Below are 18,143 nucleotides of genomic sequence, written 5' to 3' on the forward strand. Positions count from 1 at the left end.
TTTGAGGTGGTACGCAAACTTTAACATAGATTTATCAATAATATGCACATTCTAAGTGAAAAAAGGGCCTTAATTCTTACAAAATGCTTGATAGAGTTGTCTGCTCTTGTTTATAGGTTGGGGTCATGTTGGTAAAGAAGTTTGCAAAATATTAAAGCAATATGTCAAGGGACATAAGAAATATTTGGGGTGGTACGAAAACTTTAACATTTGCACGCTCACGCAGACGCCAGGGTGAGTTAAATAGCTCCAATATATATATTTCATATAAAATAGTCGAGCTAAAAATAAATCAACATAAAAAGATGGTATCCCTTAGCTTGTCATGTTTACAATGTTCATAATTGTTACCATTTCATCTTTTAATGTTAAATGACATAATTTTAAAATTAATGTTATGAACTCTTAAATATTTTAATAAAAGCGTACTCATTTCTCTATATATTAAATTAATTTTAGAAAATATTTGAAACAAAGATTTGATTTGATTTAGAAAAGAGTATACGTGGCAAAAGTCTATGATTCGAAGTTTAACATTATAGAATTTTATTTGTACAAAACATGTTGAAATTTTGTAGTTATACATTTAAAACTTGTCTGTCTATTACTTTAAAAGACACATTCTTGAAGTGTTTGCAAAGTAATGAACTTTTGGTATAAACCATGCAAGCATGAATGAACTAAAAACATTGTACTGAATAAAATTGCTTATTACAGTGTCAAACATAGTTCGTTCTATTCCGAGTTGAACAGTTTGGTCTCCTAATGTGGTAGTCGCATGTTCCAACACTGACTCAACCAAATTAAGTTAGCTTCAATGTCTCTTTTTAGATTGACAGAATAAAATGTACACTATCTTATTGTCCTGCAATGTTAAGCCAAGACGAGTGGTTGGTGGCAGAATCTTTGATTCATCACATTTAGGGTGGCAGCTATTGGCAAACAGCCCCTTGCAACTTCATACTATTTACTTATATCAGACCGTTTAGATTTTCATTACCACTTTCCGCGCTTCGATGGTGAATTAAATGCATAATATCTGTAAACAAAGAATTATACACCCAAACAAATTACATTAATGCAGCCATCTCCCAAAAATCAAAGTAAAATGTGGTGCTTTAATGTCTATTGCGCAATACCTGGATCATAAGCTTTTCTTACAAGAAATAATACGCGTAACAAATACCTGCATTTAATGATTACGGTACGATTTTTGTCAACCACAATCTAGAAGCCTATATACGTATGTTGTTATGAATATCTTTCAGTTACAAGCACATGGCTGAAAATTGCAGCCATACCCGTAGTTAAAAATTTGTCACAAACTTCAAGTACTATATTAAACGTTTAACATACGATGTGAACATGTTGTTTATAAAACATGCTGAAAAGCACCTAATAATCTGTATATGTATCAATGGATTTCGTATATTATCCAGTATTGTGTTTCCGGAATTTATCCGGTGCCAGCATTTTGTGCTTTCGTGTGTTATCCGGTACCCGTGAAATCAATATGCGACCCTTTTAAAAGGCAAATACTCCCGTTTTTGAAGTTGCCAGTAATTTTCTACAATTTCATTATAATTCTGAATGATTATAACAACAATGTAAAGCAGTAGTATTATATGTTTTTTTCTCCCAGTTACAAAAAATATTTTAAACTATTTCATGACTATGAGGTAGGTATGAATCATTTGTTTTCGATCATTTTGATAAAATGTTTTATTTACCCCGGTACATAACAAATTTTGAAGTAAACCATTAGCTGAAAGACCATAATGTTCCATGAGCAATACTAGTTGGCATTTTAACGCAGTTTTGTGGCCCATTTCACTTTCAATACTAGGAGCATCCTGCATTTCACATTGTTTATTTTTCGATATGATCCGTTGCCGTTTCGCGTATTATCCGGAAAAGTACAAATGTTTCCAGTATTATCCGTATTGGTAAGGCACCTTGATGTATGTGTATCTCATGGAGATGCACATTTTGAGTGGTGGAAGGTCAAGGTCTTCCTTCAAGGTCAAAGATATGGTGTCTGTCCATCCGTCCGAAAACTTTAACATTGGTCATAACTTTTGCAATATTGAAGATAGCAACTTGATATTTGGCATGCATGTGTATCTCATGGAGCTTCACATTTTGAGTAGTGAAAGGTCAAGGTCATTCTTCAAGGTCAAGGTATAAGGGAAAAAAAATCAATATTGATGATAGCAACTCAATATTTGGCATGCATGTGTATCTCATGGAGCTGCACATTTTGAGTGGTGAAAGGTCAAGGTCATCCTTCAAGGTCAAGGTATAAGGACAAAATTTGCAATATTGATGATAGCAACTAGATATTTTGCATGCACGCGTTTCTCATGGAGCTGCACATTTTGAGTGGTGAAAGGTAAAGGTCATCCTTAAAGGTCAAAGGTCAAATTTTGCAATATTAAAGATAGCAACTCAATATTTGGCATGCTTGCATATCTCATGGAGCTGCACATTTTGAGTGGTGAAAGGTCAAGGTTTTCCTTCAAGGTCAAAGGTCAAATTTTGCAATATTGAAGACAGCAACTTGATATTTGGCATGCATGTGAGTCTCATGTAGATGCACATTTTGAGTGGTGAAAGGTCATGGTCATCCTTCAAGGTCAAAGGTCAAATTTTGCGATATTTAAGATAGCAACTCGATATTTAGCATGCATGCGTATCTCATGCAGGGTTGCAAGTTACTTGAAAAGTCAGGGAAATTTGATTTTTTTTCAAGGTCAGTGAAAAGTCAGGGTATTTAAACAAGAGGGCCTGAAAGGCCCAAAGTCGCTCACCTGAGATCACAAGATATTATTGGGACAAATCTTTTGACCAAGTTTCACGAAGATCGGAATATAAATGTGGCTACTAGAGTGTTAACAAGGTTTTACTACAGCCTTTTAAAGAAAAATGCCCCGCCCCCTGGCAGCCGTGTTTTTCAACCAACCAGCATCATTTTTGAACTCTTCCAAGATATTATTGGGATGAATCTTCTGACCAAGTTTCATGAAGATCAGACAGTAAATGTGGCCTCTAGAGTGTTAACAAGGTTTTACTATAGCCATTATATTATAGCCATATAAGGAAAAATTCCCCGCTTGGTGGCCATGTTTTTAAAGCAACCAAAACCATTTTCGAACTCATCCAAGTTATCATTGGGACAAATCTTCTGATCAAGTTTCATGATGATCGAAAAATAAATGTGGCCTCTAGAGGGTTGACAAGGTTTTACTATAGCCATAGAAAGAAAATAGCCCCGCCCCGTTGTGGCCATGTTTTTCAACCAACCGGCATCATTTTTAAACTCGTCCTAGATATTATTGGGATGGATCTTCTGACCGAGTTTCATGAAGATCTAATTATAAATGTGGCCTCTGGAGTGTTAACAAGGTTTTACTATAGCCATATAAGGAAAAATGCCCCGCCCCCTGGCAGCCATGTTTTTCAACCAACCGGCATCATTTTCAAACTCTTCCAAGATATTATTGGGATGAATCTTCTGAGCAAGTTTTATGAAGATCAGAAAAGATTTTACTATAGCCTTATACAGCCATATAAGGAAAAATGCCCGGCCCCTTGGCGGCCATGTTTTTCAAGCAAACGTAACCATTTTCGAACTCATCCAAGATATCATTAAGACAAATCTTCTGACCATATTTCATCAAGATTGGACAATAAATGTGGCCTCTAGAGTGTTAAACAAGGTTTTACTATAATAGCCATATAAGGAAAAATGCCCCGCCCTCTGGTAGTCAGGTAAAAATAAACTTTTGGGTTGATGCATAAGTTATTTAGTGGCTATGATTAATTTTTTGTATCCTTGAAGCAGTGATTTTTTTAACTGCAAGTCCTGCATCCTGGACTTACAAAAAACTCTAAGGATGCAAAGTTTCTAGTTATGTGAGTCCCAAAAATGCATTGAAATTTCTAAACAAGATGTGTTTGTGAAACACAATGTCCCACTATATGATGTTTGACCTTGTAGGATGACCTTGACCTTGACCCTTCACCACTCAAAATGTGCAGCTCCTTGAGATACACGCATTTCAAATATAAAATTGCTAGCTTCAATATTGCAGAAGTGACATTACATGCGCAATTTTGACCCATATATTTGACCTTGAAGGATGACCTTGACCTTTCACCACTCAAAATGTGCAGCTCCATGAGATACACATGCATGCCAAATATCAAGTTGCTATCTTCAATATCGCAAAAGTATTCATAAAATAAGCGATTTGGGCCACATATATTTTACCTCTGACCTTGAAGAATGACCTTGACCTTTCACCACTCAAAATGTGCAGCTCCATGAGATACACATGCATGCCAAATATCAAGTTGCTATCTTCAATATCGCAAAAGAATTCATAAAATAAGCGATTTGGGCCACATATATTTGACCTCTGACCTTGAAGGATGACATTGACCTTGACCTTTCACCACTCAAAATGTGCAGCTCCATGAGATACACATGCATGCCAAATATCAAATCGCTATCTTCAATATTGCAAAAGTATTCATAAAATGAGCGATTTTGGCCACATAAATTTGACCTCTGACCTTGAAGGATGACCTTGACCTTGACCTTTCACCACTCAAAATGTGCAGCTTCATGAGATACACATGCATGCCAAATATGAAGTTGCTATCTTCAATATAGCAAAAGTTATTGCAAAACGTTAAAGTTGGCGCAAACAGACAGACAGACAGACCAACCAACCAACAGACAGGGCAAAAACAATATGTCCCCCACTACTATAGTGGGGGACATAAAAAATGAAGTTTAATACGTGGACATCTTTTTTTCAATTCAGGTTATGGAGTCCCAGGACTCAGATGAGAAAATTCTTTTAAAAAATCACTGCTTGAAGGCTGAAAGGCTTTGCAACCCTTGCCCCAAGAGCTGTTTAATTCTATATTTTATGCTTTGCAGGATCATTAGAGATGTCAGCATGAAAGAGCTATACTAACTTTGCTTATTTATTTCAGTTATCAAGAAGACCTGCCTCTGCTCCTAACTCAGGGGTTCTGAAATATTTTATGAGTCTCCTTGTCCACAGACAAGTTGGACCCACAAATTCACTTGTCCGTACCAAAGAAGTACTTGTCCGTACTTTTAAGATAAATAAAGGAAAACATAATTACTAATTAAGCAAATAATACAAACATACACTTTTGTTAAGTTCTATTTTCGATTATATACATACATTGTAGTTAACTAGAAAATACAAGCAAGATGTGCAAACAATAAGAACACGTTTAAGTCAAACATGATACCATCTCGGATATTTAATAATCTCAACATGACTAGAAAATTCACTTGAAATAAAATAATCTCTAAATGTAAGTATATAATTATCCGCTTATAAAGGAAACTCCTTACAAAGTTTACATTTACACACACCGGTAACGTTTTCAATCCAATGAAATTCAATTAGCCAAGACTCAACAAATTCTCGTTTCCGCTTGTCGTCGTATGCTTTATCATATTCATACTTGGCTTTTCTCTTCTTTTTAGAAGCAGAACTGATTTTATCATTGGTCTGATTAGCGTCATGGCTTTACGTTAAAGTGGTTTTATTTAAAAAAAATCAAATGCAGGTCGGTAAAACATGATTGTGGCCATTTGCAATTTACGAAAAATGTTATCTAATACGTGATTGGCTGTTGCTGTACACGTGCGCTGGTTTCTCTACTATAAATATTACCTTATGCGTGATTGGCTTTTGCTATATACGCGTGGACTTGGTTACAACATTAAATAATTATTATCGGAAAATAACCTACCTCCAGTTTAAAAAGTGTGCTAGTTCGTTTTTTATTTTTGGAAAATATTTAAGTTTCGTTTTCGAAACAAAATTTACCACGGAAATTTTACTTGTCCCCGGACAAGCCAGCTTTCAAAAGCTGCTTGCCTGGAAGGGAAAATTGACGACTCGGACAACTCGGACAGCATATTTCAGAACCCCTGTAACTGCATGATTTTCATGTATTAACCTACCATCACAGATCACAAATTGATTTCTCTTCTAATTTCAGATTAAATATAATGTACACATAGATAGACATATTACCAGCATGAGTAAACATATATTATTTAATAATTGTTTCCTCAAAGACCCTCAGTTTTCATCATGGGTTGGCAAAAAGTCTAAACATTATAACAAAGCACGCTGTCTTATAAGTGGTGGTGGTTCCTTACACTAGGAAACATGCAAAAACAAGCTCTAAGGAGTCATGCCAAAGCCAAAACAAGAGCACCGCCTTGCGGGTGCAGACCGCTCATCTATTTTCTTTTTAAAGGTGAAGGGACTCTCATTTTCAATCACAAAGGAGGGAGGGGTGGAGTGAAGAGCGGCGCATTGTGTGGGGGATGTGGACATTTATTACATTCGGGGGGGGGTGGGGGGGGGGGGGGGGGGGGGGTGGGGGGGGGGATTCTTGGGTGCGATGGTTGGACGGTATTTCAAACATAAAATAATAAAAATAAATATTTGTGTTTTTTAACCGTTTCATAAAAAAAAATTGCGGGGGGGGGGGGTGAGGTGGGGGGGGTATAGTGTGAGGGTGTGGTGGTAATTTGTGAGATGATCTTAAAAAAAAAAAAAAAAAAAAATAGGGGGGGGATTCGGGTGGGGGGAGGGGGGGGTGGGGGTGGGGATTCTTGGGTGCGATGGTTGGACGGTATTTCAAACATAAAATAATCAAAATAAATTGTTTTGTTTTTTAACCGTTTAAAAAAAAAATTGGGGAGGGGGTGGGGTGGGGGGGGTATAGTGTGAGGGTGTGGTGGTCATTTGTGAGATGATCTTAAAAAATAAAAAAAAAAAAAAAATTGGGGGGGGGGTTGGGGGGGGGGGGCACGGGCGATGGTTTGGGTGGAGTCTATTGTGGTATGTCAGGTAAGAGTAGTTTTGTCAAAGTATCAATCAAATCTAATCATAAATAAAGAAGTTATGGCAATTTTAGAGAAATTTAATAATTTGACCTTGAGAGTCAAGGTCATTCAAAGGTCAAGGTAAAATTTAACTTGCCAGGTACAGTAACCTCATGATAGCATGAAAGTATTTGAAGTTTGAAAGCAATAGCCTTGATACTTAAGAAGTAAAGTGGATCGAAACACAAAATTTAACCATATATTCAAAGTTACTAAGTCAAAAAAGGGCCATAATTCCGTAAAAATGACATCCAGAGTTATGCAACTTGTCCTTTTACTGTACCCTTATGATAGTTTGCGAGTGTTCCAAGTATGAAAGCAATATCTATGATACTTTAGGGGTAAAGTGGACCAAAACACAAAACTTAACCAAACTTTCAATTTTCTAAGTATAAAGGGCCCATAATTCCGTCCAAATGCCAGTCAGAGTTACATAACTTTGCCTGCACAGTCCCCTTACGGTAGTTAGTAAGTGTTGCAAGTATGAAAGCAATAGCTTTGATACTTAAGGAATAAAATGGACCTTAACACAAAACTTAACCAAAATTTTCAATTTTCTAAGTATAAAAAGGGCACATAATTCTGTCAAAATGCACGCCAGAGTTATTTTACTTTGCCTGCCCAGTCCCCTCATGATAGTAAGTAAGTGTACCAAGTTTGAATGCAATAGCATTGATACTTTCTAAAAAAAGTGGACCTAAACGCAAAACTTAACCAAAATTTTCAATTTTCTAAGTATAAAAAGGGCACATAATTCAGTCAAAATGCACGCCAGAGTTATCTTACTTTGCCTGCCCAGTCCCCTCATGATAGTAAGTAAGTGTACCAAGTTTGAATGCAATAGCATTGATACTTTCTGAGAAAAGTGGACCTAAACGCAAAACTTAACCGGACGCCGACGCCGACGCAGACGCCGACGCCAAGGTGATGACAATAGCTCATAATTTTTTTTCAAAAAATAGATGAGGTAAAAATGTTCAAGTATGATCATAGTATGTAGTGGATATTTATATGGACAGTTTTTTGTTTCATAGGTGTTATTCTACTACTGTATTGCCATAACTAACATCACATGTATAGAAGTATGCTTTGTTCATAGATTTTGAGACATAATTATATTATGTGGTGGTTGTACATGCACAACTTTTTATCCCCACGCTTTTTGAAAAAAAGGTGGGGATATTGTGGTTATCTCCGCCGTCCGTCCGTCCGTCCGTCTGTCTGTCCGTCCGTCCTGGCCACTATCTCCTCCTACACTAAAAGCACTAGAACCTTGAAACTTACACACATGGTAGCTATGAGCATATGTGCGACCCTGCACTATTTGGAATTTTGATCTGACCCCTGGGTCAAAAGTTATAGCGGTTGGGGTGGGGCCGCGTCAGAAATTATCACTCATTTTTTTAGGTTATTTTACATTTACTTCTTTATTTCTACACCGATTCACTTCAAATTGATACTGGACCTCTCTTATGACAATACGGTCAATCTCAACCATGCATGGCCCCATTCCCAACCCTGGGGCGCCCCGCCCACATAGGCCACACCCACCAAAAATTTCCATTTACTATAATTTTTTCATTTCTACACGGATTCACTTCAAATTGATACTGAACTTTTGTTATGACATTAGGGTCAATCTCAACTATGCATGGCCCCAATCCCAACCCTGGGGCGCCCGCCCACATAGGCCACACCCACCAAAAAATTCCATTTACTATAATTTTTTCATTTCTACACGGATTCACTTCAAATTGATACTGAACTTCTCTTATGACATAAGGGTCAATCTCAACTATGCATGGCCCCATAATCAACCCTGGGGCCCCGCCCACATAGACCACACCCACCCAAAATTGCCTTTACTATAATTTCTTCATTTCTACACCGATTCACTTCAAATTGATATTGAACTTCTCTTATGACAATACAGTCAATCTCAACTATGCATGGCCCCATTACCAACCCTGGGGCGCCCCGCCCACATAGACCACACCCACCCAAAATTGCCTTTTACTATAATTTCTTCATTTCTACACCGATTCACTTCAAATTGATACTGAACCTCTCTTATGACAATACGGTCAATCTCAACTATGCATGGCCCCATTACCAACCCTGGGGCCCCGCCCACATAGACCACACCCACCCAAAATTGCCTTTTACTATAATTTCTTCTTTTCTACATCGATTCACTTCAAATTGATACTGAACTTCTCTTATGACAATACGGTCAATCTCAACTATGCATGGCACAATTACCAACCCTGGGGCGCCCTGCCCACATATGTCACACCCACCCAAAATTGCCTTTTACTATAACTTCTTCATTTCTACACCAATTCACTTCTTATTGATGATGAACTTCTCTTATGACAATACGGTCAATCTCAGCTATGCATGGCCCCATTACCAACCCCGGGGCACACCTAGGTCAAACATTCGGCGTGGGGATACGCGTCGGCCTCTGCCGCGCCATTTCTAGTTATTTTTGGTTTTGTGGTATATACTATATAGCCTTGCATCATGCATAGTTTAGTGTTCAAGCAGTACTGCTTTGTTATTTGTTAAATATTTTATGTTAAAGAATAAAATAAACATTAAATGGGTGGATTTGGTCGGCTGTATGGGGAGGAGGAGGCCGAATATGCAGGGCTTAACATTAACTTTTGAAGCCACTTGTCCAGTCGGACAAGTAGACCATAATTTCACTTGTCCTGACCAAAAAGCAACTTGTCCTGACCATAATATCTTATTCTGCTCAGTACTTTGCAAAAATAATGAAATAATACAAAATGCTTGAATCGTAAAGACTTGAATCGTTCAAAATACACGTAAACATAATTGTAGGCAATTTCAATACAAAAAGAACTGACTAGAATAAGAGGAAAACTCAAGATTATTGATTTTTAAACATTATACAAAGCCATAATACCTGACAAAAACGTGTGTGTTGCCAACATCAAACAGAAAATGTTAAAAGTGATACATATGTACAGTACTTAACTGATATTTAAAAAAAAATCATTCTATACATAGAGAGGACGTCACTACTTTAATTGTCTGTAAGATCGGTGTGTACCGGTGTCGTAAAATGCATATTCTTTACTAGGGAGAATATTCTTGTTATCTTGGCAAAGAAAAAAATGTTAAGGGTTGCTTCCCTTGTGAACAGTACAGTGTAGTACATGTATCACATGGAACTAACGGAATATCTCGGGCTCCGACGATTAAACGTATACAAAATATACTCAGAAAAGTTGAGTGATATCTCAACAGAAATAATGGCTTTAAATGCATTTTTTCTAAGTTATACAATTATAATGACCACTTGTCCCGTCGGACTAGCAAATTCTTTATTTACTTGTCCGGACTAACAATTTGGTTGTCCCGGACAGTCGGACTACCTTTAATGTCGAGCCCTGATATGTCGCAAAATTAGTCAGTGAAAACTAAGATTTGGTCAGGGAAAAGTCAGGGAATTTTATTTCATCAGATTGGTGGCGACCATGTCATGGAGCTGCATATTTTGAGTGGTAAAAGGTCAAGGTCATCCTTCAAGGTCAAATGTCAAATATTTGGCTTCAAAGCAGCGCAGTAGGGGGCATTGTGTTTCACAAACACAGCTCTCACAACACTTACAACACTTACCTGACATACCACAATGGACTCCACCAGAACCATCCCCCAGGCCCCACCCAAGAATCCCCCCCCTGAAAATAAATGATCACGCACCCACATTATTCCCCATCTCCACCCTCCCCCCTCCCCCACACACACAATTTTTTTTTTTTTTAACATGGTAAAAAACCCACAAATATCAATTTTTATTATTTTATTTTTGAAAGACCGTCCAACCATCACACCCAAGCTATTGCTATTAAACGTGAAATATAATCTTATTTGTTTGTTTTATGTCTTCACAAATGTTCAATAGATTGTGGAAAATATACCTGAACTCAGAATGGTCTATAATGTACAACTTCTTTAAAACATCAATATGTTTCAATTACGGTCCTCTTCCCTTTAAAATAATATGACTATATTACCTTGACCTTATTGAATATGAACAATTTCCCCATTATACTGTCAGGCACTCAAAAAGTCGAGCGCGCTGTCTTCTGACAGCTCTTGTATTTCAAATTGTGTAACTCCCCCCCCCCCCCCAATATTCCATCCCACCAAAAAAGGAAAATATCACTTGTCAATGTACTCGGTATTCATCTGTTTATTTACCTCTTTTTTGTAGGTACATCTGGGAATCTATAAACATTTTTGCTGTACACAAAAATTGTTGGTCCATTATACTTAAGGCCATCAACAAAGTGACAGCTGCAAATTCTGTCATGGCTGTTGACCTCTCTGTCTGCGCGCCTGAAAAATATAGAGTAGGCGCTTGCCCTGAACCACTAGGCAAAAGAGTTACTAAAATTAAAACCAAAACAAGGGCTGTTTGTAAAACACGCATGTCCCCCATATGGGCTGTCAGTTGTAGTGGCAGCCATTGTGTGAATCCGTTTTCTGTCACTGTGACCTTGACCTTTGACCTAGTGACCTGAAAATCAATAGGGGTCATCTGCCAGTCATGATCAATGTACCTATGAAGTTTCATTATCCTAGGCCTAATTATTCTTGAGTTATCATTAGGAAACCATTTTACTGTTTTGAGTCACTGTGACCTTGACCTAGTGACCTGAAAATTAATAGGGGTCATCTGCCAGTCATGATCAATGAACCTATGAATTTTCATGATCCTAGGTGTAAGCATTCTCAGGGGTGTGATTGAGGCAAAGTAAGAGGGGAGGAATTTAAGTTCTGTCGACCCATTTTGACTACGCGAAAAGGCACGCATAACGCAATGACAAACCTTAAAACAGTCATTAAAATAAACAACTTCTTGAACTTCATATCAATATTTTTTTTTTATAAAAACCTATTAAACTTCACATTTAACAAACTGAGGATGCAAAGTAAACAGTATTTATTGTGACAAATAACTGCAGTTTTTCAATGTATTGAATTACAGTAAATGGGCTCAATATAAACAAACACAGATGAGTGTTCTTCTTGTGTCAATGATATATAAAACTGAATTAAATTAATATATTTAATTTGTCTACCTTTCAATATCTTGCATTTCACATCTTCCGTTCAATGCTATTTCAGTTAGCTGAACAGCGTAACAAACATAAGAAAGCAGAAAATGCATGTGAATCTGATTATACACAGATCCACTAACATATAAATCAAATCATGTTTGTCTATTTCCATGTTCGAATGATACTCTTCTAAATTGTTTTACTTCGCGAGTAGACTGAACTCCAATTTGCCAACACTGGACCAGTGACACAAATTTACTGTACACATTTCTAAACAAAATATGTGTTGCTTGTATCTAAAACGTAGTCTTTTTCGTTGACAAACACATTTCATTATCCCTATCAAACTATATGTTGTCAGTTGTTAATTCGATTGCTATTTGTCATTTCAATAATCTTAATTTTCGCTTCACAATGGCGCCATTTGCAAACGAATCAGCTTTGAAATACCAAACATATTTTAAGAAACAGATCTTAATTGGAAGATTGGGAAACGACAGCCAATTATATCGCTTGTTTTAAAAATGCTCAGGGAGAATCTACAAGTGTAAAATGCGGAGAGATTTCGCGGGCCGCGGATATTTCAGGCCGCTTATGAAATACGTCTGCGGAATTGGTGGTACCCCATGTCCCCCACATTTTTTTAAACGAATTTACGCGAATCTCAGAAATGACCCCCGGGACAACCCGACCCGCGGAAATCCGCGGAAAAATCACACCCCTGATTCTTGAGTTATCATCAGTAAACCATTTTACTATTTAGAGTCACTGTGACCTTGGCCTTTGACCTAGTGACCTGAAAATCAATACGGGTCATCTGCAAGTCATGATCAATGTACCTATGAAGTTTCATGATCCTAGGCATAAGCGTTCTTGAGTTATCATCCGGAAACCATTTTACTAGTTCGAGTCACCGTGACCTTGACCTTTGACCTAGTGACCTGAAAATCAATACGGGTCATCTGCAAGTCATGATCAATGTACCTATGAAGTTTCATGATCCTAGGCGTAAGCTTTCTTGAGTTATCATCCGGAAACCATTTTACTGGTTAGAGTCACTGTGACCTTGACCTAGTGACCTGAAAATCAATAGGGGTCATCTGCGAGTCATGATCAATGTACCTATGAAGTTTCATGATCCTAGGCGTAAGCGTTCTTGGGTTATCATCCGGAAACCATCTGGTGGATGGACCGACGGACCGACATGAGCAAAACAATATACCCCCTCTTCTTCGAAGAAACAAGGAGAAACAAATAACTTTTTTATGCTTAAGGACACTCAGTTCCATGGTTCTCAATAAATTTTGAGCCAATAGGCTCGCTCATATGTGAAACCAACAGGCCTTCTAGGGGGGTCCGGGTGGGGGGGGGGGGGGGGGGGGGGGGCAATGCTCTTCCTGAATATTTTAAGTTATTAGCACTCTAATGAACTTCAGGCAATAGCGCCTTATTTCATACATATTCGTCACTTGGAACGTTATCCGGGTATGCGCGGAAAACTACGAATATTCGATAAATACGCTACATGTATGAAATACTAAATGCAAAGTAAATAAAATGACAACAAATATGGCCGACATTGTACCTGACAGATTGGGTCGTTTAAAGAAAAAGCAATATGCTATCTTGAAAGAGAAAGATTCATAAAAGTGTTATTGTTGTTCATATTAATGTGAGGTAATGATAAACGTCAACTTATGCATGGCAGTGTTGATATTTATGAAGAAAGGATTCCTGGAAATACGACTGTCAAAACAATTGAAAATTTTGACCAGTCAACGTTGAGAACCTGTGTCACTTACAAAATTTAATATTGTTGGTGAGCAGTAAAAGGGGATCAAGTGGATTTATGCTTGTGTGATGACTGTAGCCATGTGAACTGGTTATCGTACGGCAAAACCCATCACGTAAAGAAGAGTCTTCAACTTTTCAAGAAAGGAATGCCTTGTTTTGCTATCAACACAAAGCTCGGAACAGGAAGGTACATGGATTATGCATTTTTTTCAAGTAGATCTATAACAGTTTCATTATTCATAATTGGAGTAAAGTAGATTGTGTAGGAAAAGTGCACCCTGTCAGTGATTTTTACCACATAATCAGACTAATATTTGCTTTCATTTTGAAAAAGAAAATATGCCATGTAAGGAAAAATGTGTGTTGTAAATGCATGGAAATGAAGGACAGCATATTTGAATTTTATGACAAAGTAATGGTGTTTTCCTCAAACAAACAACAAAAGTATATTATGTCCCGAATACTAAAATAACTATTCTGAAAATGATATGCCAATTACTTCTACTTGTGTGATCTCCTAAGTTATGTATTATGGTTATCGAAATTAAAATGCTGCATATTTATTATCTTTTCAGCAATGACCAACAACATTGGTGGTCCAGGAAGGGTTAATTACTTTTTTGTCAGCACTGAATGTTCCAATGATCAGTTAAACTTAAAGAAAATGGAAATACATACGGGTATGACCATTCATCAAGTGTCAACTATCTCCTTTATAGCAGAATTACTTATAAGATGGAAATTAACTTAGGTATTTCACTGATTTATGTGATTGTTAATGTAGAACCAATGTTTAAAGTAATAAATAAAATGTAACGTTAAAAGTCGGTTTCATATCCAGTAGGGATAATACATGTCTTTGGTATTAACATTTGGATGAAGAATGTATATATGTGGTGTTTACACTTACTTATTAATCCAGTTTAAAAGGGCATATCATATAAAATACTAGTAATTTCATGCTATGTAGTGAATGTCTGAATAAATAAAAACAATGATGCATATAATAATTGATTATGTCACACTTCCCATGAAACACTAATGTCAGTTCTTACTCCTATATAAGTGCTTGTGTATTTGACATCTGTATATGATTGTTTTGTTAAATAACATGGAGAAAATGTTGTCAATTTATAGAAACAACTTTGAGAAGGCTTATTGAAGTCAAATAAATAAGAAAAGACCAACTATTTTTGTTTTAATAAATAAAAATGGTTTAAAATATTCATACACAATTTGCAATTATGCATAATTTTCTTCGACTGAAACTTATTGAAGTTCTTATGAACCTGCCTGAATATAACTACTAGGCAAATACATGTATCAACTAGTATCACTTCTCATTGATAAATTGATAAATGTATTTTCCTTTTAACGTGTATAATTGAATGATTAAATGTGCCTTGTTACTTTATTATTACAATGTAATGTTCTTATTTCCGTTTAACATTTTCCAAGTCTTATTTATAGAAGAATGCATTTCTCGTGCAATTTCAAACTAGGTTAGCAAATCTTACTGCACTGAGTAGGTTCCATGTCACAAATGATATATGAGATGTTTGCATGTTAATATGTTTATGAGTTTATTTTAGACTTTTGCTCTTTTTTTTTCCTACTTATAATAATTTTTGAACATTTAGCTCATCTATATGCTCACATATAAAAATCTCAAATTCAGTATGGCGTTTCTGGAAAATGGGGGTACCCTTGATTGTAAAGCAGGAACTTTTCGTTTTCACTGGTGACCCCCATTTTTTTCTTTATTTTTCATTCAAGCATACATTGTAGATGATTTCTATGTTGGAAGATTGTAATATCCTTTTGCAATTTTTTTTTACAATTTATTTTTAAAAAAGGCTTGTGACTAGAGATTGCAATTCTTCTTTTTTTCCGAAGGATGATGACATCACTTGTTTGCTTATATTTTCTTTATTCCTTTTTCACATGTTATAAACTATCATATTTGTATATATTATGCATTTATCTATTAATACATAATAAAAAAGTGTTGTTTGTTCAATGTTTGGATTAATGAGAGTGAATTTTGTAAATACATGGTTCAGAAAAAATAGAGAAAAAATAATTTGGGGGTTCAAAACTGAAAATGTCCAAAAAAAATTATTGTACGGTGAATTGTACTAAACTTTAAAGATCAATGCAGAATACCACAACACTAAGAAATATGCAAAGAAAAAAGAAAAAATCAACATGTCCCATAAGAGTGCTAATACCTTAAAATTGAGCACCTGATTTCCTGCATTTTGTGCCAATTTATGGCTATTTTAGTGATCAACCAGGCACTTAAATTTCAGCATTTTTGTGTGCATTTTATGAATTTTAGCCTTTTTAAAGGGCCCTTTTTACAGATCTTGGCATGTTTTGAAGTTTGTCATTAAATGCTTTATATTGATAAATGTAAACACTGGATCTAAAAAGCTCCAGTAAAAAATCAAGAATAACATTTTTTTAAAGTAGCACGCAGTAGGGCTTGAACCAGTGACCCCCGGAATCCTGGAGTAAAAACCAATTAGACGACTCAGCCATCCTGCCAATTATAGATGGGCGACGTATTTTATACTTTATATAAGCAATCTTCGTAGTTTCACAAAATTAAACGACAACAACAGAACTCTCCAAATTATTCATTCGTTTCGCGTTGCAACGCTTTATAATTTTCAGGTTTTTAAATCGTCAAAAGATGCATATAATGGCTATATTTATTTAAGACCATGCTAAATGTTCAGTATTACTGTTTCATCACAAATATAATCATAACTAAAATGAAAATTTGGGAATCTGAAACAACTTCTTTCAATTTTGTCAATTTACCAAAACGTGAAAAGATCCCTTTAACTAACAAAAGATAAATGAAAAAAGCTCTTTATTACTTTTGTAAAATTTTTACTGAATATGTGATGAACAGAACGTAAAAATATTTTACTGCCTTTTGACCGATTCCAATATGCGCCTTTTCATTGTTGTTGTTGTTGTAAGTCGTTACTGGAGATAATGAAGCAACGTCTTTGCTTAATAGCAAATAGGAGCAAAATTACCGAAAAGACACGCAAATTTCGAAAAAGCAATTGCCGATTTAACAAATTTGAGCGGTTTTCAATGGGCCAAAATCTGGTTTCAAACGGCCGATTTGGCTGGCGGCCGGCTCTTATTGAGAACCCTGCAGTTCTCATGAGTTTGACCCAGATGATGGACATCATAGTGACTGTTAACACCTGTCTATAATTGCATTCCAGCTTTATCAAAATGTGTTATATATAAACTTTCCACAATTTATGTATGGTTTATGAAAGACTTAGTAGCTTCAATGACTTTCAACTGTGGGTTTTGTTTATACACCTATGTTGAAATCTAAATTTTAGAATCAAACCACCTTACTAAAAAGTATGCATGTTGGCTGTTGTTTACATACCGTACTACATTTAAATATCAATTCAATACTAGTTTAGTCTATAAGTAAAACAAAATATAACATAAACAGCTTTCTTATAAAAACTAGTCCATTATCTCATTTACAAGATTTAATACATTTTATTATTATGACAACACAAATACATATCAACAAAACGAGTTCTCGTTTAAATATTATAATAAATGTAAAGACTTCATACTTATGATACTATTCATCCGAAAGTTGTTGTATCCGAAATCGGTATAGAAACGCCTTTTGTAATTAAAATAGTTGATGCTACTGTTAACATTTGAAAATAAAACTTGCAAATTCAACATAACTACGAACATATATGCTTATAATAAGCATGTTTTGCATATCAACATCTACATCGATAAACGCGATATTACATTACGATACTCGATAGATAGACAGTGGTGACGAAATAAATATCAAATCAATAAAATAATTTAGTCCTCACTTGCATCTATCGGCCCACTTTTTTCGTTCACTGGGGTCAATAGGAAATCTAAATAGGCTGCAAGAATATGCACCTCCCGTCCGGTGATTGCACCCGATTGCATAACAATACACCATTCTTTTATTTTGCTATGTTTGTAGCCTGGATTACCTGCCCCTACAAAGAAGCTGGGAACCAGAAGCGTTGTCCCCGGAAGTAGAAATTCGAAAACGAAAGTAAACGAGACTTACACACCCTATAAGGTCACAATATACTAAAAGATTTCCTACACACATTCAATGTAGTATGATTATAGGTGCTACCTAATTTACGGGCAAAAGCTTTTTTGATAACCATGTTTTTTTAAAATAAATATATGGACATTAATATGATTATAGGTGCTACCTAATTTACGGGCAAAAGCCTTTT

The 18,143-nt window shown here is 36.0% G+C and overlaps 1 protein-coding gene across 2 annotated transcripts in view; it reads right to left on the reverse strand.

The window, feature by feature from the left end:
• Positions 1-17,937, reverse strand: part of LOC127852234 (uncharacterized) — a 60,341-nt gene extending 42,404 nt beyond the window's left edge. The window contains exons 1-2 of one of the 2 annotated variants that reach the window (XM_052386120.1): positions 17,736-17,936; positions 11,192-11,329 (exon numbers count right to left, since the gene is read on the reverse strand). In XM_052386120.1, the coding sequence (XP_052242080.1) occupies positions 11,192-11,329; positions 17,736-17,851 (254 nt within the window). In that variant the 5' untranslated portion in view covers positions 17,852-17,936. Of the gene's footprint in view, positions 1-11,191; positions 11,330-17,735 lie in introns of both variants that reach the window. The other variant, XM_052386121.1, reaches the window with a different exon arrangement.
• Positions 17,938-18,143: the final 206 nt, after the last annotated feature.

This window comes from Dreissena polymorpha, chromosome 12 (assembly GCF_020536995.1).
Source record: "Dreissena polymorpha isolate Duluth1 chromosome 12, UMN_Dpol_1.0, whole genome shotgun sequence".
Classification (NCBI taxonomy): domain Eukaryota; kingdom Metazoa; phylum Mollusca; class Bivalvia; order Myida; family Dreissenidae; genus Dreissena; species Dreissena polymorpha.